This window comes from Lissotriton vulgaris, chromosome 5, assembly GCF_964263255.1.
Source record: "Lissotriton vulgaris chromosome 5, aLisVul1.2, whole genome shotgun sequence".
In the NCBI taxonomy this organism is placed as follows: Eukaryota; Metazoa; Chordata; class Amphibia; order Caudata; family Salamandridae; genus Lissotriton; species Lissotriton vulgaris.
This window is the reverse complement of record NC_141693.1, coordinates 1,695,274,111-1,695,297,750: the sequence shown is the minus strand read 5'-3', so window position 1 is coordinate 1,695,297,750 and position 23,640 is coordinate 1,695,274,111. Positions and strand designations below refer to the sequence as shown.

General features: G+C 47.1%; 1 protein-coding gene across 1 annotated transcript in view; it reads left to right on the top strand.

Moving 5' to 3' along the window:
• Positions 1-23,640, top strand: part of NSF (N-ethylmaleimide sensitive factor, vesicle fusing ATPase) — a 696,320-nt gene that overhangs the window by 651,839 nt on the left and 20,841 nt on the right. The window contains exon 20 of the mRNA XM_086923839.1: positions 19,668-19,723. Coding sequence (XP_086779965.1) covers positions 19,668-19,723 — 56 coding nt within the window. The remainder of the gene's footprint in view (positions 1-19,667; positions 19,724-23,640) is intronic.

Here is a 23,640-nt window from a genome sequence, read left to right as displayed (position 1 = left end):
ACCCTGGCTCGATCTGTTCAGTACCACCGAGAACACGAAATGTCGGCACTTCTGCCTGTTTGAGTTTCTAAAGCGGTTCTCGCTCGGAGACTCATTCCTCCTTGAGTGGAATCAAGGACTCCAGTACATCCTTTCACCAATAACACTCTTGCCACGAGTTCTTGAGAAGATCAGGACCGACAGGGCCAAATCATCCTGGTGGCTCTGGATTGGGCAAGGAGACTCTTGTATCCAGAACTCCTGAGCATGAGTATCGGTCCTCAGATCAGGCTGCACCTTGGGTAGAATCCCCTGTTACAGCAGCAGGGTAGGATACTGCACCCAACCTAGCACAATGACCACCTTCATGTATGGAATTTGAGAGTTGATGACAAATTGATGTTTTCTTGCTGCCAGCCTGGCGCTGCAGTCCTTAAAAGCAGTCAGTCTATTGAGCTGCTTTACACATTTCCTTTGAGACAAAGCAGTGAAATCTTACTGGCGGTCCCAGAGTATCTTAGGGCCTCTTTGGCTCACACAATTCATGATTTGCAGGGCACAGCCAGGTATGTCACGTGCGCAGGTTTGGACACCATAGACTGCATCAGTCTTGGCAGACATGCCTGGATGAGATCAACCAAATTATCCAACGTTGACCAGGCATTCCTAATGGATATGCCCTGTGATGGAGAGAAGATTGACTCCACTTTAAATTTTTAAAGATAGCTGAACTACAGCGTATACCTTGGAGCTGTAGACACCTGCAAAACAATTTCTTCACTACTTCTGTAAGTTAAGGGGTTATTCAAGGGGGCTGGCATATTGCAGAGACAGCATTTCCAATCAGTGATACAGAAGACATCACAATTCTTCTGTGGCCGTGGATGTGGAACCAGCAGACTCTGCATAGGCTGGCAGGCCCACCTGACCTCCAACTCCTTTTCTCTTGCTACAAAGGCCAACAAACTGCTTTAGTTTGCCCTCAGGGGCACATACTAAATCAGTGGGCTAAGGGTTTTTGATCCAGCCTTTCGTCCGAGATTGCAATCCATCCTGTCAGACAGATGGGTCTTGCAAATTGTACCTTTTATCTCCTTCCCAAACACCCCAGATTGACTTTCAGAAGAGCATCTGTCCATTCTGCGGCAGGTGGTATACCTGTTGCTGGGTACCACACTCTGAAAAAGGTGCTGGTTGTTGTTCTCACAATTTCCTCAACCTGAAAAACGGGTGGGGGCTCAGCCATCCTTTGACTTACGAGCTCGGACGCCTCCCTGCAGAAGGAAAAATTAAAATTGCACACATTGGCTCAGATCCTTTCTGCCCAATACCCGAGAGACTGGATGATGTCCCTAGACGTGTAGAGCATGAATTTTTATATAGCCGTCCTGCAGTCCCAAGGTGTTACCTGTGATTAAAGGTGCACCTGGGGCTTTTTATTTTGTCTGCCTCCCCTTCAGTCTCACCCGGGACTCTGCTGTGTTCACAAAAGTGGTGGCAGAGGTCGTTGCTCACCTTATGTGGTTGGATATTCATTCTGGAACATCAGTGATGGGCTGCAGAAAAGGGGCTCACCACAGTAAGTCCTGGACCACCTCTGGACATTGGCGGCACTCCTTAATTGATTGGGGTTACCACGCATGAGTGCTAGTCCCACATGAATCAATCACAGAGGCTTCCATTCATTGAAGGCATCTTGGATATGCTGGAGCTTAGGGCTTTTCCTCCACTGCAACAGGTCTGGACATTTGGGCTATGCTGCTAATGTTTCAGGCTCAATCCTGGATTTAGGTGAGGGTGGCTGTGAGGCTTCTTGGTCTCTTAACCTTGCATCGGTCTTGTCAACTATACTAGATGGCACATGATAGACCTACAGTGGCCCAGCATCAAGTCACCCTTACTGACACTGTCAAGGTCTTGGAGGAGGTGGCCCATGTTCTGCAGTAGTGGCTGACTAATCAGTGTGTCATGCAGTCTACTCTCCCTTCTCCACCCATGGCTCGACAATGGTGATGGAAGCATCACTACTGGAATGGGGAGAGGAGTCACTTGGGGGAGGTGGAGATCAGAGGCCTTTGGTCTCCAGTTGAGGGCCGGTTCCACATCATCCTATTTGAAGTTACAAACCATTTAGTCTCGAAGGCTTTCCTGACCTCCATCAGGAGCTGATGTTGGTTCTCACAGACTTCACTGCCATGTACTGAAACAAGAAGGGCCACATTGAGTCCTGGAACCAGTGCCAAGAGGCTTTGCATCTTTGGAGGTGGCTGGACCCCAGGACATCTCCCTGGTCACCAACCACCTGGCAGCGGTCCCCGAATGCTTGAACAGACGTTGTCTAGCAGATCACGAGTGGCTGTCGTCCACTGTGGATACCCCTGGCAAGATTATCTGTTGGACCTTTCCGCATTTCTACATTTGCCAGGCCTACCATCCTTTTTTAATTAAATTGTTATGAGGAGGATTATTAAATGTTTGACCCCTGTTCCCTCCCAAACCATATATGATGCCACAGTGGGACAGTAACTTGTTGTTGACATTCCTCATGTGTATACCTTTCGAGCTTAACACATTGAGCGATTGATCACTTTACAAGCCTCCAATGAGGGTGAGTGTCCTTTGCTCAATCTCACTCATCGAAAGGGAAGTAGAGGGTCCATCAGTTGAATCACAAAAGGGCTTTTGGGTCTTACATTGATCACACTAAGGACCATCAACTTCTTGATGGGGTCAACTTTTTGTGGGGTTTTGCAGAATAAAGATATCACCCAGAACAAATCTCTTGTGTTGCAATATTTTACACTTCTTCATTCACCATTCTGTTATATCCTGGTTATTCAGAGGGTGGCGGGGATCACAGCCTAATCCCCTCTGCCTGATGGGTTACTTTTCACAGGAGGTTTGACAGGAACCTCATTAATTGTTCAAAGATAATTCCCTGATTATCAGGGTGCCTTTCTCCATCAGAACCTGAAGTTCACATCAGGTCTCCCAGTTTATATGAGTGGTAGATGTACTGGCACATAAATTCACCCTTTGGTATCACATGGGTAGAGCCGTCCACACACACATATTGGAATTAAGACACTATACTTGGCGTGGGAGGTCTCTACTGCGGATGGGGAGAACCTTGGCTCGATTTGTTCACTACTGCCGAGATGTCCAGTGTTAGCACTTGGACGCATTGGAGTTTCCAAGGCGTCTCTCACTTGAAGACATGCTCTGCCTCAAGTGGAACTTGACGCTTCTGTATACCTTTGCACAGAAACTACTTCTGCTTAGAGTTTTCAAGAAGATCCCTGAGAGAAGTTTGTGGTTTGGTACGATGCATGCTAAATTGACCCCCTCCAAGTCTCTTTCTCTAGTGTTATTTAAATCATGAGCTGTGGTCCGTTTTTATGTTCCCCTTCTCCCTTTGTGATGCCCCAGGGGTACCTCAATCTAGTCCTTGCTCTTTTGATGTGTACTCCTTTCAAGCCATTTCGCATTTGTCCTCTTCTGCTACTCACCATCAAAACTATGTTTCTAATTGCCATCACGTCCGCCCTACTTGTGAGTGAGCTACAGGCTCTGTGTGTTCATACATCCATCATCTTTCCCGATAAGCTGGTTCTACATACTCTGGCATCCTTTCTAGGGGTGAGCGGAAATTGTGGAGTTTCACTCCTCAAAATTCCGTGAGGTTACATAAAAACTATGTGAGATATCGCCACATTCCACCAACGGGCAGAAAATATGCACGTCACACTGAAATTGTGCGCTAAGAGTGCGAGCAGTGATGAAAAACAGGTCCAAACACGCAAGAGCTCACACCCATTTAAGTTGATTTTGCTGTCACTCGAGTAGAAAATCTACTAGAGAAGGAGCACTCTGACCGTGACCACCCACGTTAGAAAATTCAGCTAGAGGATGCCAAATCTCACTTGCATTCGCTAGCTCTCATTTATGGAGTCTTGCGAAATTTGGCCAGCACTCTGCGTTACAAGAGTAACGCGGAGTCGCCAAATTCCTCCAATTCCAAAAGCGGAAGGAAACATTCTGCCCACCCCTGCTCCTTTCTACCGAAGGTTGTGACGCCATGCTAAGTCGGTCAGATCATCACCTGTGTTTTTAGCGCTATCTAACCCATCAAAGGTGGAGGAGAGACTTAATGTTTGTACCCCAAGATAGCTACCAGCTTCTACATAAAGTGTACCAAAGACTACCAGGTGGACGTTGAGCTCTTTGTGGGTTTTGCTTGGGCGAAAAAAGGTACGGCTGTGTTGAAGCTGGATCCTGTTCTTTATCGGCTAGGCATTGGTCAAAAGCAGTCTCCAGAAGGACTTCCCACCAGGGCTATGGCTGCTACCATTGTGAGGCAGTGTTAGAAATAGGAGACTCACTTCATGCGTAACGTCAGACTCCTTTATACCAACCCCACAACGCGTCTCCGCATCAACGGCCAGGTTTCGGACCCTATTACCATCGCTTGCGGAACACGCCAGGGGTGTCCCCTATCGCCCATGCTATATGCTATAGCGATGGAGACCATGGCTGCCAGGCTGCGGCAGCACCATACTTACAGGGGTATTGGTTTCTCGTCCCGTTCCTTACTCATCTCAATGTATGCGGACGACATTATGCTTTATGTCCGTCATCCCCAAGAGAACCTTAGCCCTCTCGTCCGCGAAATATTTCGGTTTGGTGGGCTGTCAGGCATCCAGGTAAACTGGAGCAAGTTGGTCCTTTTCCCACTGACTGACGCCACTGTGCCATTCCCCCTTGACTTTCCATTTGTATGGGCTTCTGGCCCCATGTGCTATTTGGGCATCTGGCTCAGTAGGGATCTGGACGAATTGTGGAGATCGATTTTCGGATGTGCGGTGGACTGGCTGGAATCCAGGATCCCATTGTGGAGTCGGCTCCTGCTGTCTTTGGCGGGTCGCATAGCAATCGCCAGAATGGTTGTCCTCCCAAAATTTCTCTACCTGTTTTTAAATATTCCCATCCCCCTCACCGCTCATTTTTTCCGCAAATTACGCTCCTTAATTATTTAACTGGTCTGGGCGGGTAACAACCAAGAGTAGCTTATGACATTCTTACCCTTCCCATGTCTGCTGGCGGAATGGGCGCGCCTGACTTCAAGCTGTATGCCCTATGCGCTCAGACCAGTTTCCTGCATTTTTGGATTCACCCCTCTCCTTACCAGCCTCACGTCGCCGTTGAGATGGATATAGCTTCTCCCTGGCCCTTGTCCACAGCTGTGTTTGCGCCCGCGGTGCACCCTCAGGCTGAGGTAGACACGGTCGGGAAGCTTCGATGGGCTTGGTCTGGCCTTCGCCGGCTGTCCGGCATCCCCTTGCTCTCGGCGAAATCCGTGCCCATAGTAAATCACCCGGATTTTCCTTCTCTTCAGGCCTCCAGCATGTCCAGAAGTGTGGCGCGCCTGGGTCTGACGACGGTGGTGTACCCCCTTTCCCGCTCTCACCCTAGTGGCGCTGCCTCTCCCACGCTCCCTGCCGGCCCTGGGTCAGCGGCGGCCGCCGGTGCTGGTCAGTAACTGCTCGCGCGTTAGAGCCTAATGCCAGGGGGCGCAAGGGAGCGACTGCCCGTGCGATGCCGTTTGAGCCTGTGCACAGGGAGAGGGTGCTGGAGCGCAGAGAGCGAGCAAGCTGCCGCGGTTTTATCAGGCCAGTGATATGGTGGGGGCCCCCTTTGCCCATGCTTTGAAGACCTGGCCAGAGCCTTAACTTGGATGCCTTTCTCCACCCTTAGCCAGTAAAACCCACTGTGGAGAGATGAAAAATGATGCATGTTTTGGCAGTCTGGGAATCAGCATGCTCTCTGCACCCTCTTGAACACTGCTGTTCTATTTTTGCTATTTCCTTGCGTGATCTTGGGCAGAGCCAAAACACCCATAGTTCCTGCAGATATCTGCACAGACACACACCTGTTGTACCCTTCCATAGCATGACTATTCTGTTCATGCTTGAGGCACTGATGACTCTCAGTGTGACCCTGCACAGAACAGACACCCATCGAATGCACACTGAACGCTCTACCCACCTGCTTTCCCTACATAAATGAGAAAGGAAATACGTAAATGGAGAGATTCACCCCAGATGGCGGAAAAAAGATACATCCTGGACAAAAACAGAAATATGTGAGCAGGGAGTCTGCGCTGACACGGTCGTAGATAGTAAATTAAAAACACTGGGAGCGTTAACAAGTCACAGCCCTTTAAAAGCGAACTTTCTGCATCTCTGCTGCCCAGAAGACTTTTACTGCGCTTATTATAAACACATTTTTGGTGAAAGTTGAGCTTTTTTTTAATTTGGCACACACTCATTTACATTGAAAATGCGGCAGCTGCCAGGAAGATTCTGTTACAAAGGCTGAGTCGAGCCTCGCTGTCTAAAGATGTGGCTTATGTAATTAGCTTATGTATTTAATCACAGGAGCAGTCGGGCCGGCATCAAGGGCGGGTGGGGGGGTGGGTGGAAATGGGGTTGTTGCGCCACGGAGGGGATGGGGGGGAGGCAGGATAAATAAAATAAAAGTAAAACTTACCTTCCCGCTTTTCTTAAGTCCCGAGACTCCAGACTCCCGACTCCCGCCGTCCTGCGTTTCGAATTCCTAGGGTGCTTGTCATCAGCAAGGCTGCAGGCAGCCTCACTCCCCTCCACCACTGTGTTGTGATTGGTGAGGCCACACCCGATCCGGGTCATTTTCTCAATGTATGCTGCAGCATAAATAGAGAACAGGGGGAGTGGGTGGTGTTGCTCGAGGGCAGGGGGAGTGGCTTGTTGTTCATACTGACTGTTTGGGCGGCCTCAGGCTGCCTAAACAGTCAGTATGAACAACAGTGGGCAAGCCACTCCCCCCTGCCCTCGAGCAGGACAGCCCACCCCCAACCAGGAACTTCTGCTTTCTCGCTGCGCGAGAAGGCAGAAACAAATGGTAGTTATTACCATTTATGTTTCTGCCTTCTCGCACTGCGAGAAAGCAGGGGGGCAGTGCCCAAAGGCCCCTATAGAGGAGCCGCCACCCCTTGGTAGCTTGGCATGAGCAATCGGGCCTATCTCAGAGGCAGTGTGTAAAACATTTGTACCGAAAACACTCAGTAACACAGTGAAAACACTACAAATAGACACCACAGCAGTTTAGAAAAATAACCAATCTTTATCTAAATCAAACAGGACCACAATCCAGCATACATAAACAAAGATATCACTTTTTAAAGGTTTGAGCAGGCTTGTCCATACAACTCCATAGATGCTTTGATTTTAGCACAAAGTACCTTTGATGCGTTAAAATATGGAATTAAAAACAGCTGCAGAGGAAGGAAGTGTCAAAAACACAAGCGATGCGTCGATTCAGACTTCTCAGTGCACTGGAGGCGTCCGTTCTTCCTGCGCACAGGAAAAGTGTTGCATCGAATCCTTACTGTGATGGGAAGCGATGCATCAAATTTTGCACATGCAGCCCTGTTTCCTTACTGTGGGGCTTCATCGAGAAACACTTGGCGCACAGGTGTGATGTGTGCAAATTCCAGGCTCGCTAGGTCGATGAAGCAGCAAAAAAGGCTTGGCGTCAGTTTCCAGAGCCGCAGACGGGCGATGTATCGATTCCTTCAGCCGCACAGCAAGGCTTGCGTTGAAGTCTGAATGGAATTCTCGGACGTTGGAGACACAGTACTCTGGACTGTGGCTGCAGTGGTTATTCCAGCCGCGAAACAGGTGCTGCGTCGATTTCTCAGCCGTGGTAATGCATTGGTCATGAGTTTTCAGTCCCAGAAGCAGCCAAACCACCTCCAAAGGCCCAGAACTGGAATTGGCACTACTTGGCAGGTCAGAACTCCCCAGCAGAAGAGCCCTGGGGCGCTGCAGATGAAATCTTTAATGGCCCTGAAACTTCCAAAAGGAGGCAAGCACGCACGAGCCCTTGGAGAACTTTGGAAAGCAGGATTTAAGAAAGCAAAGTCCAGTTCTTTCACTCCCCCCAGACAGAAGCAGCGACGGCAGGCCAACCCAGCAAAGCAACACAACTTGTCAGCTCTTCTTCTTGGTAGGGTCCTCAGTCCATAGGTGTTCTAAAAAATGGGGTTACAGGGCCAGTGCTTATACCCCTTTTGGCCTTTGAAATAGGCATACTTCAAAGGAAAGTCTTTGATGTGCACAATATCTCGCCTTGGCCTGTCTTGGCTCCAGACAACCTGCAGAGGGCAGAGAGCGCATAGTTGTGAGGACAGCCACAGTCCTCCTCAGGTGTCAGTGGCAACTCCTCCCACCACTCTAGCTCAGAAAGGCCCATTAGCCTGGTGATGGGCCATCAGGATATGCAGGGCACATATAAGCTCACTATGCATGACTGTGATTCTGGGTTATGCCTAAACTAGACATTGATTCCACAAGCAGACAAAGACACAGAATGGTAAGCAAGAAAATGCCCACTTTCTAAAAGTAAAACAAGAACCATAATCCCAATACTGATAGAAGTTCTTCAATAGCCTTTATTTCAATATAAATAAGATTTATTCTTTGATTGCATATATCATAAGGGAAACATACTGGTACATACATTACATCAAAAACATATAAAAGATTTCTTCATAACATTGCTGACTTGAATTTACTAACACATCACTTCCAATCAAACTCATGCATTCACTCCGTCCTCATTCAATCACCATACTCACCACACACCACAATAGTCCTTTGGGCCAATATAACTTTTTCCACCACCTGTGGAATGACCCTACCAAACCAAACAGTAATAAATTCTATTTTTCATGATGCACGTTACAAAATAATAATCACATCAATTTAAATGTTTAAACATAAGATTAAGGGGCAGATGTATCAACATTCATGTTTGCGATACTCAAATAGCGATTTTTTTGAGAATCGCTATTTGAGAATTGCAAAATGGGATGTATGTAGAAAATCGCAATTTTTTAGCGTTTCGCAATTTGCTAATCGCAATTAAGGAATATTAAGAATCACAATTAAGGAATATTTTCACATACATTTCTATGGGCCAGGAGGCCCATAGGAAGGAATGGGAAGTTATTCTCAATTTGCGATTCGCAATTTGCTAATCGCAAATTGAGAATAATTTCAAGGGTGCAAGGGTGTCTTAAGAACACCCTGCTGCACCCCTGAAATTTCCTTGTGTGCATATTGCGCACATACATGCCCTAAGGGCATGTAGGAGCGCCACATGGCACCTGTACAAATGCCAAAAAGTGCATTTGTAAAGGAAATCGCAAATTACCACCAACTACAAGTTGGTGGTAATTTGCGATTTCTAGTGTGAAATCGCAACACTTGATTGCTTCTTACATAGCATTTAAGGAATCGCTTTTTGTGATTCCTTAAATGCTTGCGCAAAATTAAGGAATCGCAAATTTTGCGATTCCTTAATTTTGCAATGTGATTTTCTTCATACATTGCATTTGCCGATTTTTTTTGTCGCAAACACTGCTTTTTTGAGAATCGCAGCGTTTGCGACAAAAAAAATAGATGATACATCTGCCCCTAAGTTCCATATGCATCAGAAAGGCCACAAGTTTGTTACAATTGTTTGGTAGTGAGAAACAAAAGGTCTACGCGTTTCAAACCCCCTTGATAACGGGGTTCTCATCAGGACAAAGTACCACTGTGGAGACAAAAAAGAAGACAAAACATGTGTATTGGCCTTGAACTAAATTTGCCTAATACTCACAACCATATATCACCTCAGCCTTCACTTACCTATTTCAAGAGAAACCACAACCGCGGACTTCCCGCAAAACTGGACTATTTGTGTGATTCTAAAAAAAAGGGGAAAAAAACAACAAAAATTTGTTGTCTTAAAAGTTGTCAAATAGAAACAATTGTAACGGACATCCTCAACGTTAGCACTTGCACTTACTTGATAAAAATCCAGAAGTTGTAAACTGAATTAAATGCTGTGTAATCAACGAGCTTCCCGAACCATGTTTGACGTTTACCTGTCCCAAAATAATTTACACAGAATATCTGCTCCTCTCTACTGGCTGTCGAGTGAGCTTATGTCCCCATTGCTGCCCATTGTTGTTCGCAACATACCTTACTAATCCAGTGTTTGGAACAAGTTCATGCTGCCTTTGCAACGCCCTCGCTGTTCAAACTTCAACAGCTCCGTCCGGCTGTAAACATAATATTTCCATTAATACTCCTCTCTATTTGATGGGCAGTAAGGCTTGCCCGATTTAAATGATTAAAACAAGCTCACCACAACAAGTTACCGTCTTTACTTCGCCATAACTCCCGTCAATGATTTCCGGGCGTGACGTGTGTTGAGAACGCTGGAAGGATTAAGTAGACAGGTGCCGGGTATACTTGGTAATTAAGTTTTAACAGCAAGGGTGGATTTGATGCAGATATAGCGGTGCATGGGAGTCTGCCTGCTATTGTAGAGGTGGCATTTGGTATTGGTGCGCATGGGATTGCTGGATTGTGAATCTTATGATTTCAATTTATAAACCACAAATCCTCCTCTAGGGAAGAAAGAATGACCGCAGGAATCCTGGATATGTTATGATATATGAAAAATGAAACCATAGGATATAACATAGTTTCAATCCATCAACAGAGGGAATTCCTTCAGATCTCTTTTGATGTTAGCACTCAACTAGTCATGCCTTGCGGTGGAAAGAGGTTTTCTTTTCACTGCCAAATGATATGATAAGATAGTAGTACATATAAAAATTCAAAGTACATGATTACAGTTTATACAATTCCGAGATTTCATTTAGTCCTGTCACAGCCGTGTCGAATTTTAGTATGAGCATAGCTTCTCTTTGTGATAGTTTTAGTTCAATGTCGCCACCTCTTGGGTCACGTTCCACTTTAGAGATTATTGTCCAACGTACATCTCTTTCAGTGTGGGACTTTTTTAACCAATGATTTACAAAAGGAGCTGTTTCCACAGACTTCCTAATGCTTTGTGTTGAGTGATTCGTTGGCGTATTTCTTGATTTGTGTTGCCGATGTATAACAATCCACATGGGCATAAAATTCCATACACAACATATCTTGTCTTGCACTTCGTGTTTCCAGTGTATGTTTTTATGTGAAAATAAAGATCCCGCCATAGTTTGGTCGCAGGAAACGCATGTACCGCATTTATGGTGTCCTGTTACTGGTTGGAGTCCCATTAGTAGTATTTCACTATCAGGACATGTAAAACACATCAGTACATGTCCTACCATTCACATACAGTGCACCCTACCCACTAGGGCTACCTTGGACCTACCATAGGGATGCCTTACATGTAATAAAAGGGAAGGGTTGGGCCTGGAAAGTGGGTGCACTTGCCAGGTCGACATGGCATTTTAAAACTGCACTGGCAGACACTGCAGTGTCAGGCCTAAGATATGGTTACAGGGCAACTCAAGTGGGTTACACAATCAGTGCAGCAGGCCCACTAGTAGCATTTGATTTACAGGCCCTGGGATGCACAGTGCACTTTACTAGGGTCTTACTAGTAAATCAAATATGCCAATCCTGGATAAACCAACTACCAATATAATTTACACAGAGAGCATGTGCACTTTAGCACTGATTAGCAGGGGTAAAGTGCCCAGAGTCCTAACACCAACAAAAACAGGTCACGAACAATTGGATGAAGAAGGCAAAAGGTCTGGGGATAACCCTGCAAAAAGGGCCAGGTCCAACAGGGGTGTCCCTCCATGCGTTCACGAAGCACTATTGCTTGGATATCTAAGTCTTCCGAGAAGGGCACTTTGCCCGTTCTGTCCTGCAGGACTTTCTGGTTTTAGCCCATTCACAGCCTACCTCCCCTTCGTACTGCTTTGGTATCTATTCACAAGGTGAGGATTCTGTAGTTACAAGTCTATGTCAGAAGAACAAGTTACTTAGCTTTGATAACTCTTTGTGGTAGGGAATCTAACTAGTCCTCACTGACCCTCCCATCCTCCTCGTTCTGTGATTAGACTCTCTTCATTAATAAGATCCAAAGTCTAAGAATCTGCACTCTGGTTTATCAGTTTGCTTTTGGGAAGCCACTTATGGGGGCGCAGACATGCTCTAAAGCAACGGACGTCAGCACGCAGGAGCGGCGCCTATATATGCCCCACACGTCACTTCTGGAGCAGAACGGCATCAGTGTGGAGCCGTATGGTGCCACCTTTCCACTTGCACAGATGCTATGGAAAAAGTTTCTTTAGCCAGTCTGACACCTGTGGAATATTTACAAGGTGAGGAATCTATGGCTACATAGTCTTGCTACCAGGAAAAACGTTACTGAATGTAAGTAACTTTATTCTTTTATAGAAACCATTTGCCACATTGAAACTGATTCTCCTGATGTGTGGTTCCTGTCACAATCCTGTATACAAAATATGCACACAGTAACAATACTTTGCAGTCAATAAAAACTGACAGTAACAGCAAAGTCTTGCAGTACTCTGTATAAGAAGAGGGTGTCAGTATTAAACACATGGTTTTCATTTGTTCAGACATTATGGCGCACCGAGCCCTGCTCCCCTGTATAACATGCTTCAGATACAATAGAGAGGCAGACCAAACCAGCTCCTCAGTGTAATAAGCCTCAGACAACATGAAGGTGCACCAAAACCGAAAGAATGGCATACTCCATCCAGCAGGATTTAGAAGCAGACCAGATGTCCCGGACGCCTCTGGTGAACCCCACCATCAGTTTTTTGTCAGTAAAATGTTAATACTTAAGTACATATTCCAGCTTGGCAAACCATTACCTCCAACTGCTCGATACTGTTTATTGCGAGATATGACCATGTCATGGAATTCATAAAGAAACCTCATACCAGAGCACCAAATAAAGAGCATCACCAATTCCTCTGTGCTCTTCAGAAGGAGATTTTCAGGCTTATTCTAAAGATTATTCTTGTGGTGCCATCTTGGGCCACAGAGTTCTGGTACATGGACCTGTGGAACTTGACTTCAGAGACTCAAATAGGATGGAGCCATAATGTTCAGTTAATAAGTGTGGACCATAGGGATTGTGTCCCAGATCCCTGCCATTAAACCTCTGGCTAATTAAACTTTGTCATATGGTTCTATGAACATTACCAAGGACAACAGAAATATCATCTAAGGGGCTAGAGAGAATTCTGCAAAAAAGACCAGCATGAATGGCAGAGAAACTGTATTTTGTCAACACTTGACAGTTACTCCTCAAAAGATACTGCTTAGCTTGATCCAGCCTGCAAATTCAACTGTATGTACTTATCATTAGCAGTACATCTAGTAGCATTCTCTAGATATCTAAGAACATCTGGCAAACAATGGATTTTTTCCAACATATCGGTGAAAGAATTTGTGAGGGTTAATGTTTTTTTTTCCAACATATCCTGGAAAGTAATTGTGAGGGTTCATATCAAACGTTTCTGCTGATAACCAGACACAGAGCTCACAGATGACGCAGGCCACGTACACTACACTCAAACTGGTATTCTTAATACATTTCGCATCTACTACACAGGCATTTACAACAGTCCCGCGCCAGCACCACACAACGCTTTACAACAATTCCTAGGTGAGCACAGACTTCCTGTCATATCCTCAGAAGACCGCAGGGATCTAGACAAGAAAATCACGGCCTCAGAGATCAAACATGCCATAGGGTCGCTTGCTCGCAAAAAGGCTCCGGTAATGGATGAATTCCCCCTAGAGTATTATAGTAAATTCAAAACCAAACTGATGCCATGGCTGACTCTTGCACTTGAAGAAGCCCTGATCGCGGGGATTCTACCTGCCTCGTTTCGAGAATCCACTATGGTTACTTACCTTTTTAAAGCCACACAGAGACCCCACACACTCCTCCTCTTACAGGCCCATCACGCTCCTCAACGCGGATTGCAAGATATTGGGGAAAATACTAGCTGACCGCTACAGCCCACTCATTCCCACGATAATCAATCCCGATCAGTGTGGATTTGTGCCCCGGCGCAACACTTCCACAATCTACGGAGACTTTTCCACATCCAAGACAGTGTGCGCGACGGGTAGCCCAGGGCAGCATGCCTGATATTCGACATAGAAAAAGCGTTCGATACGCTGCTATGGACGCACTTGTTTGCGGTTCTTCAGACACTACAATATGGTCAGACTCTGTTAGCCTATATGCGGCTATTATACAAGGAGCTCACCGCTAGGGTGAGACTCGGAAAATTGATCTCGGCCCCCTTCCCCGTAGACCGAGGCACCAGGCAGGGTTGCCCGCTCTCTCCCCTTCTATTTGCACTAGCAGTTGAACCATTGGCCCTACGGCTATGTGGGGAAGGTGCAACTTGGGGGATATCAATCGCTGAGACGACACACTGCGTCTCCCTGTATGCAGACGACCTGCTGATCTACGTCCGAGATGTCACGGAAGATCTGACCCCAATTTGGGACACCCTACAAGCCTTTGGGGCCATATCTGGGCTTCAAGTCAGTTGGGAAAAGTCGACAGTATACCCGTTACATCTCAACCTGGCGCCATATGAGGTAACGCTAGCCACGCAGTCACTCCACTGGAATGGGGCAGCCCCACGATACCTAGGAGTACGACTGTACCATTCCCCAATAGAACTATACAAGGGCAACCACCGTAAGGTACTAGCCAGCTTACGATCAGCAGTGGCCTTCTGGCGCACTTTACCCCTTGTGCCTATAGGCCGAGTGGCGCTAGCAAAAATGATAATGGTACCTAGACTGCTTTATCATTTTTCTAATTTCCCAGTGAGTCCCCCCAGGTCCTTCTTCCGTGAACTGGACACACTGTTCACAAAGCTCATATGGGGCAATGGCCGACATCGGATGGCACTCAAAAAACTGTAGCTACCCACTACGGAGGGGGGCCTGGGCGCCCCATCCTTCGAGTCATACTTTCTAGTGGCGCAACTACAATGGATGTCTAACTGGACAGCGGAGCGCCATGTAGTGGAAACCACGACAGTCGTTGGAAAGATACCCCTACCGGTCATCAGACGTATGCTCTTACCAGGCACTAGACCATCCCGTACCCTCCCGCTCCAGGTGTCCATGGCACGCAAATGTATGATGCGGATTCACCGCCTCTCCAGGGATGCACCAATCTACTCCTGACAGTTGCCACAGGTGGGTCTCCCTCGTGGGGAACACCACTTCACTACCAGGAGCTTATAAACCTGGACTGATCACGACGTAACTGAGGTAGCGGAGCTGATCCAAGATGGACAACTATGCACCTTTGAACAGATGATGGAATGGTATGACCTACCACAGGGCCAATTCCTCACATATAGATAACTTTTAGAGAACACTCGTCAATACTGGGATCTGAGAAATGGAGAGCCGCCGACACACCCGGTACTCCATACAGTTCTTCAGATGGGGTCTGGACGACATCTGGTGACGTGGCACTATGAAGCCATAAGGGCTCTGACCAACGTCTCGTTAGACAGCCTGAGACAGACATGGGAGGAAGATATAGGCAGGGCATTACATGACTCGGAATGGAAACGCGCCCTAGAATATACCAAAAAAGTCTCCAGAAATGCGAGATTTAAGAATATACAGTTCAACATTCTACACCGAGCTTACCTCACGCCAGATAAACTACAACGCTACTACCCAGGCACTCCGTTCCAGTGCCCACAATGCAGTTTGTCTGCAGCGCATTTTAAGCACATATTTTGGGACTGCCCCTCCCTCCAGCAATTCTGGGCCACAATATATCGGACACTTTGTACGTTGGTCAACATCCCACAAGTCGAATCCTGGGAGGTAACGGCGCTGGGCACCTACCACAGGAAACGGACAGAGAAAGTGCAGTGGAAATTTGTATCCTTCGCCCTCTTGCTAGCGAAAAGAGCCATTGCAATGCACTGGAGGGCCCCCCGCGGGCCCCCGGGAAGCAGCCTGGATAGGCGCGGTGCAAAAATGGGGGGCAGCTGAGGAGGAACTCCTGCGGGCCTAGGAGGTCAGAGGAATGCGCAAGCACCCCATCTCACTAGAAAGGGCGCACAAACTCCTACAATTCCGGCACAAAACTACCCCAGAGATTGTCCCGGATCCCCCTCCACCACACACTCCGGCCTCCCCGCGTCACCCCAACCCAGCGCCTGACACCTGAGTTCCCCGCATACATAACGAGACACACCGACTATGGACCCCCTTGAGGACAGGCTGCTCTATCCCCAGCGACTCGCATCTCCCCATTTGTACGATGCCCATTGACCCCGACTAAGGTACCGCAGACATTCCGCACTGTATACTACACTAGGAAAAGTTAACCCACGACTTGTTTTTTTTCCTCGTATTGCAAGCCGGCGGTTCCGGGACCGGCATACATTTCCCTAACCAGTATTTATCACGGGACTGCAAAATGCGTACTACGATGACACACACAGGGACAATACCCACACACACCTCCGCCGACACATGAGGTCATAGACACAGGACTGTAAAGGGGGGCAGGATGCACACCACGTATTCTTCGTTTCTCAAGCTTATCTGCTTACTTCCAAAGGGTGCGTGCTGATTGAGTTTTAAGTGCCATGCCCTGTCGGCACTGTAGTTATAAACATCACTGTCGTGGGGCTTCATCTCGCCCCAAACAACCGCACTGCTAAGTGTGCGAATTCCGCAAATGTTTGTTTGTTTTCTTTAGGAACGCGGGAGTGGAAGTAAACATGAGGGAACTGCTTACGGGAGGGGAAAGGGTGATTGTAAAACAATGAGCATACGGGTGGAAGTTTATTACAATCGAAACGGGGTCTGTACTGAGGGATGTAGAAAGGTTGGATGAGAAATCAATGGGTATGAACACGGCGAGGGGTTGGGTTCAAAATTTTTTTTTAAATAAGATTGGACAGTGAAAAACAGATAAAAGTAGAAAGGAAAGTTTGAAGTAGACTGTCTATCAACTTAGTAACATATTAATTTATCGCGCTTAGGTAATTGATGTGATAACAAATGATTTAGACACCGCCCCGCATAGCATATTTATAAATGGGTTCACATTTGGAAATGTTTTACAAAAGTGACGAACATGATTGGTGATTGTGGTTATGTATTATCTATTCACAGTGACCCCCGAAGAAGGGCGTTGAGCCCGAAATGCATTGGGTACTCTTTAAAGAATAAAAACGCTGCCTGATATGAATCAAATGCTTCAGCTCTGTTCATTCTTAAAGTCCGGATAGACGTAGAGTGAACAGTAAAAAATCGGAAATTGCAGACACACACAGCATGTGGACTCGCATAGAAATCTGTGAATAAGTTTAAACAAGTTTGGAATAATAAGGATTACATGGTATGAAGTTTGATTATGATGAGAAAACAAACAAACATTTGCGGAATTCGCACACTTAGCAGTGCGGTTGTTTGGGGCGAGATGAAGCCCCACGACAGTGATGTCATAGACACAGGGTCATGGGCCCGGGTGCAGAGCTACTAGGCCCCTAACGCACAGGCTATAGGCCCTGACATATACTAAGAGCTGAAGAAGTCGGTGACTACATGAGGCTAGTGGACTACAACATGTACTACTGCTCATTGAAATGTAATTTATTACTGTTTACAATTATGAGTAAATCATTTATCATTGTGCCTTACCCCCCCTTTCCAGGGGGGGCGAGATATGTGAACATTCAATAAAAATATTTAAACAAAAAAAAAATCAACCGTTTCTGCTGATAACATGGCTGAACACTACATTTTGAGTTCTTAGGAAAACTGAATTTATCCCCAGGCGTCCATGTAAATTGATCTCTTGGACGACTCCTCTCACATTAGCCATCTCCTCAGCAAGATGGCTTGGAGAGCTTCGAGCACTCATCATCAAAGAACAGGTTCAACAAGGACAGAGTTTGACTTGGAACTATCCCATACTTTATACCCAAGAGGAGAAAGTTTTCTCCCTAACAGACAGATACATCTACCAACATTTGTTCCAGAACCGTACACAACAGAAAGCTCTCTTTCGATGTCAAACATTTTTTTTAAATTCAACTAGACAAAACTGAAGATTTTCAATAATGTGACTACTTCTTTATCTCCTTCAGAAACTCCAACAAAAGGCAACTGCTTTTGAAGCAAGGCATTACTTGTTGGTTTACAGTGTACATTGCCTAGCATCACTCGGAGGAGAGCAGGCCATTGCAAAGTAAAGTGGGAGCTCACTCACCCAGACGCCTCCTTTATCCATACCTCCATTACACTGAATTAGCAGCCAACACAATATTCCATTTCTCATGCTTCTGATTCTGCTCATGTCTAGACAGGATTGGTGGCAGCGGATGTACGAGTGAGTTCATGTAAACCACTGTAGTGATTTTCTAATGTTGTCCTTTTACGCAGGCCACCCAATGCTTCTGTAGGACACACCTGTCTTCTCCACTCTCTATCTGTTTTTAAGTATTTATTTGGTGATGCTAAAGTATTAACTGAAGATAAGGCTGTAAAGCACTCAAGTTCTGTCCCATATCAGAAGTTAGCATCCCATACCTCAGTGTGTATAAAGAAAGGTTGAGACAGTAATTATTATTTACAACTCCTTGTGCAGCCCAACGCTGCTTCGGGTGTGGACTACAAAACCTAAGTGAAATTCTCCTATAATTGGCACCTAATTGTAAGTTCTAAAAAAAAAAATGCTTTTGATCGAACACTGAAAACGAATCATGTCAGACTGAGTTGAAAGAACGTTGAACTCGGAATCCCAGATTGCCATCTAGTGCTGAGGACATTGATTGCAAAGAACAAAGTGACTGATTAGGCTCCTTTACCCTCCAAGTGAGTGATTGAATCCTCATTTGAGCCAGATTGCTACCAACAACAATACGTGATCTCTCCACTAAACAAGCCTGGGCACGCCCCTTCGGGGTCCCCATAGGCGGCATCCTTCTTTTCCCGCCCCCCAGTCCTGATGAAGACCCGCATTGACCCACAAATTGGGCGTTAATTGGGTCGAAACGTAGACGTCGTAAGCCATTTGACCGACAGAGAATATTCCATAACACTAGCCAACAGAAGTGGCACACATGAATAACTCCAATTGAATACTAAATTGGCCAACATCCTTTTCTCCCCCTTCCCCCTCTCACTTGTACATAATGTCACTGCGCACGTAGTATCACGCTCACTTCAATTTGATTCTGTGAATGCACTTGAATTTTTATTTATTAGGACAGGGTATTGATGAATGCAATTAATTCATAAAATAATCTGTGTATACCCTATTTTGGCTTTGGATTTGCATTTTTGTTTTGCTCTCATTGAGTCATCCTAATAACTAAAGGAAAAATTGAAGGAATTGTTTAGAATTTTGAAGCAATCCGGTTTTTACACCCGACAGAACCACTGTTTACATAATATAGTACTGCCCAGGTTCTGAGGGATACTGGGTTACCCCATAGTAATTTACCATATCAGAAGTCAGCATCCCATCCCTCACTGTGTATGAAGAAAGGTTGAGACGGAAATTATTTACAAATCCTTGTGCAGCCCAACGCTGCTTCGGGTGTGGACTACAAAACCTAAGTGGAATTCTCCTATAATTTGCACCGAATTGTAAGTTCTCAAAAACAATAATAAATTAATGACTTTCCTATATTTTTCTGCCCGAGGTCGTGTGTCCTAAAACACGTTTAATACTTGCTTGTCCAGATTGAATGCTGTGTTTGCAGCAGATATTCTAACATTCAATCTTGTCTTTAGATGGACCCTGAGTATCGTGTGAGCAAGTTCCTAGCACTGCTGAAAGAAGAGGGAGCGTAAGTACCAACATTCCTTAGTTTTTTTGTAATATACCAGTGTGTAAACCATAGGTGAACAACTTGTTGTGCGCCAAACTCAGACGAGCAAAAAAAAAAAGAGGAGCATTATGATGCCCAAGTAAAAGTGAGCCTCAGTGATGGAATGGCATTTGTGTTTCTTAGACCTTTACCTGTGATTTTGATCAATTGTATTCTGTTTTCATATTATAGAAGTTGCAGCAGCCTAGCGTTCTATGTCTAAATGGTATCTCTTCTTTGTTTGCTACCAGAGAAGGTGAACAACCCGTTGTGCTCTCCTTTTAACTGCATACCTGTTTCTTACTTCAAAATATCTTGGATGATAGGCTAGTTTGCAAAGTGTGTTTAAAGTATTTTAAAGCTCAGAACCATCTACAATACACAGAAAACCCTCGGATCACCTTGTAAACCACTCCGCCCACAGCAGCCGCTACAAGTTTACTTTTTTACAGCGCTCCCATACCTGGAAGCGCTGTGATTCTCTCATCGCTATTGTGCTGAGTGGTCGCTCCCCAGTCTCTCTGGCGAGAACTGGTATCGTTGTGCTGCGCTTTGATTTAAAACCGCCTTGTAATTAATTGCCTGCAGTCTGCCTTGGTTGCCGCTTCGCTATGTTTGCGTTTAATTATTGCCACCGTAACTTTCACTTTTAAAGCGCGATATCCCCCGGCGCTCTGCTTTGCTCACCCCTCCGCTGCCATTTTGTTTGTTTTTGTTGTTGTGCTCTGTATAGAAAGCCGTCCTCTTTAGCCCGCCCCGCCTCCCAGCTGAGCCGCCCTCCCACTGACTACATACAGCGCTCCCATACCTGGAAGCGCTGTGATTCTCTCATCGCTATTGTGCTGAGTGGTCGCTCCCCAGTCTCTCTGGCGAGAACTGGTATCGTTGTGCTGCGCTTTGATTTAAAACCGCCTTGTAATTAATTGCCTGCAGTCTGCCTTGGTTGCCGCTTCGCTTTGTTTGCGTTTAATTATTGCCACCGTAACTTTCACTTTTAAAGCGCGATATCCCCCGGCGCTCTGCTTTGCTCACCCCTCCGCTGCCATTTTGTTTGATTTTGTTGTTGTGCTCTGTATAGAAAGCCGTCCTCTTTAGCCCGCCCCGCCTCCCAGCTGAGCCGCCCTCGCCCCTCCCCCTCCACTATCCATATATGACAGATGCTCTTTCGCGCAGCGTTCACGCGCAGCGGTCGCGCCCCATTCGCGCCGAAGGCGCGCCAAAGGTAAGCCCGTCTACGCCTGGACCGCGCCCAGCGCCAGACCCCTGGTCCTCGTAATGCCCACCCTCCCCGCATTACTTACGATGCCACCACCCTCCTAGCCCTTAACCCCAGCCGTTCCCCCAACTGCGTCCAAGCCGCTCCTGGACACACCCACGGACCCTTCTCATGCAACTCCTGCAAGTTCAACGGCACCAAGAACAATTTCTCTTCTACGAACACACAACAGATATCCGTCCCCAACCACCTACAATGCATCCTGCTCAACACCCGCTCAGTCCACAGGCACGCAATCGACCTCTGGAATCTACTAGACACCATCTCTCCGGATGTCGCTTTCCTAACAGAAACATGGATGAACGCCACATCAGCCCCAGACATCACCATTGCCATCCCGGAAGGCTATAAGATCACTCGCAAGGACCGTACCGGCCATACAGGAGGAAGCATCGCTATCGTCCATAAGAAATCCATCCGCATCTCGACCAGCTCTGACGTCAATCTCGCCAACACTGAACACCTTCACTTCCAGATCCACATCGACCCCAAGACCACACTCAGAGGCACACTCCTCTACAGGCCACCAGGACCCCGCGCACAATTTAGTGAAGACATCACGGACTTCATCACCCCACACGCGCTCCCCTCCGAGGATTACATCCTTTTGGGAGACCTCAACTTTCACCTTGAAAATAACAACGACCGTAACACCACCACCCTTTTGGACAACCTCGCCAACCTCGGACTTAAACAACTTGTCACTACCCCCACCTACATCGCAGGTCACACACTCGACCCCATCTTCACCTCCAGCAAACATGTCTCCTTCAGCCACACCACAGCTCTCCTTTGGACTGACCACAGCTGCGTTCACTTCACCTACAACAAGTCCACATCCAACATCCACCCCCAACCCACTCTGCGAACTAACTGGAACAAAATCACCATCGACCAGATCTCCTCATCGCTTCTTCAAAACCCCCCCGCCCACTCCTCAAACCCCGATCAAGCAGCCACTAACCTCACCCAATGGTTATCCAACAGCGCCGATATCCTAGCACCACTGAAAAAACGACAAATCAAACTAGGCAGCAATATGGCCTCCTGGTTCAACGATGACCTTAAGAAATCCAAGAAACTCTGTCGCTCCCTTGAGAAGGCCTGGAAAAAAGACCCAAACACCAGCACCAAGGACGCCTTCAAAAACGCCACTCGCATACACCACCAACTGATCCGGAATGCCAAGAAAGCCGCTTTCAAGGACCGACTAGATAGCAACGCCCACAACAGCAAGGAACTATTCAACATCGTCAAGGAATTTACCAACCCCTCAGCCAACTCCAACGACATCACCCCCTCTCAAGCCCTCTGCGACTCCCTAGCCGCATTCTTCCACAACAAAATTGCAGACATCCACAACAGCTTCGACAACCGACCCGAAGACCAACCCACCCAACCCTCTGCAGGACCCCCACCCCACCCTCTGCAGGACCCCCACCCCCCTTGAACACCCTCAATGACTGGAACCCAATCTCCACCGAGGACACCATCCGTCTGATGAACTCTATCCACTCAGGATCCCCCACAGACCCATGCCCTCACCACATCTTCAACAAAGCAGATTCCATTATAGCACCGCACCTCCGAGACGTCATCAACTGCTCCCTCAACTCCGCAACCTTCCCGGAAAGCTGGAAACATGCCGAACTCAGCGCCCTTTTGAAGAAACCCACAGCTAACCCCACCAAACTCAAAAACTACCGCCCTATCTCGCTCCTTCCATTCCCGGCCAAAGTCATCGAGAAAGCGGTCAACAACCAGCTCGCCGCCTTCCTCGAAACCAACAAATCCCTCGACTCCTCACAATCCGGCTTCCGAGCCAAACACAGCACTGAGACCGCCCTCATCGCAGCAACAGACGACATTCGAACCCTACTGGACAATGGAGACACAGTCGTCCTCCTCGACCTCTCCGCAGCCTTCGACACAGTCTGTCATAGCACTCTTTTACAGTGCCTCAGGAACGTCGGAATCCAAGGAAAAGCACTGGAATGGATCACCTCGTTCCTCACCGGAAGAACCCAGAGAGTCCGCCTTCCACCATTCAAGTCAGAGGCCACTGAAGTCATCTGCGGCGTACCACAAGGATCTTCACTCAGCCCCACCCTCTTCAACGTATACATGAGCCCCCTCGCGGTCATCGCACGCCAACACAACCTCAACATCATCTCCTACGCCGATGACACTCAACTGATCCTATCACTCACCAGAGACCCTAACACTGCCAAAACCAACCTGCATGAAGGAATGAAAGAAGTAGCCGAATGGATGAAGCACAGCCGTCTGAAACTGAACTCAGACAAAACAGAAGTCCTCATCCTAGGCACCTCCCCCTCCGCCTGGGATGACTCTTGGTGGCCAGAGGCCCTTGGAAAAGCACCCATCCCGACGGACCACGCACGGAACCTGGGCGTCATCCTGGATTCCTCACTCTCGATGAACAGACACGTCAACGTCGTTTCTTCATCTTGCTTCAACATTCTTCGCATGCTCAAAAAAACATTTCGCTGGATCCCCACCGAAACTAGAAAAACGGTCACCCACGCACTGGTCACGAGCCGCCTGGACTACGGAAACACCCTCTACGCCGGTACCACCGCAAAACTCCAGAAAAAAC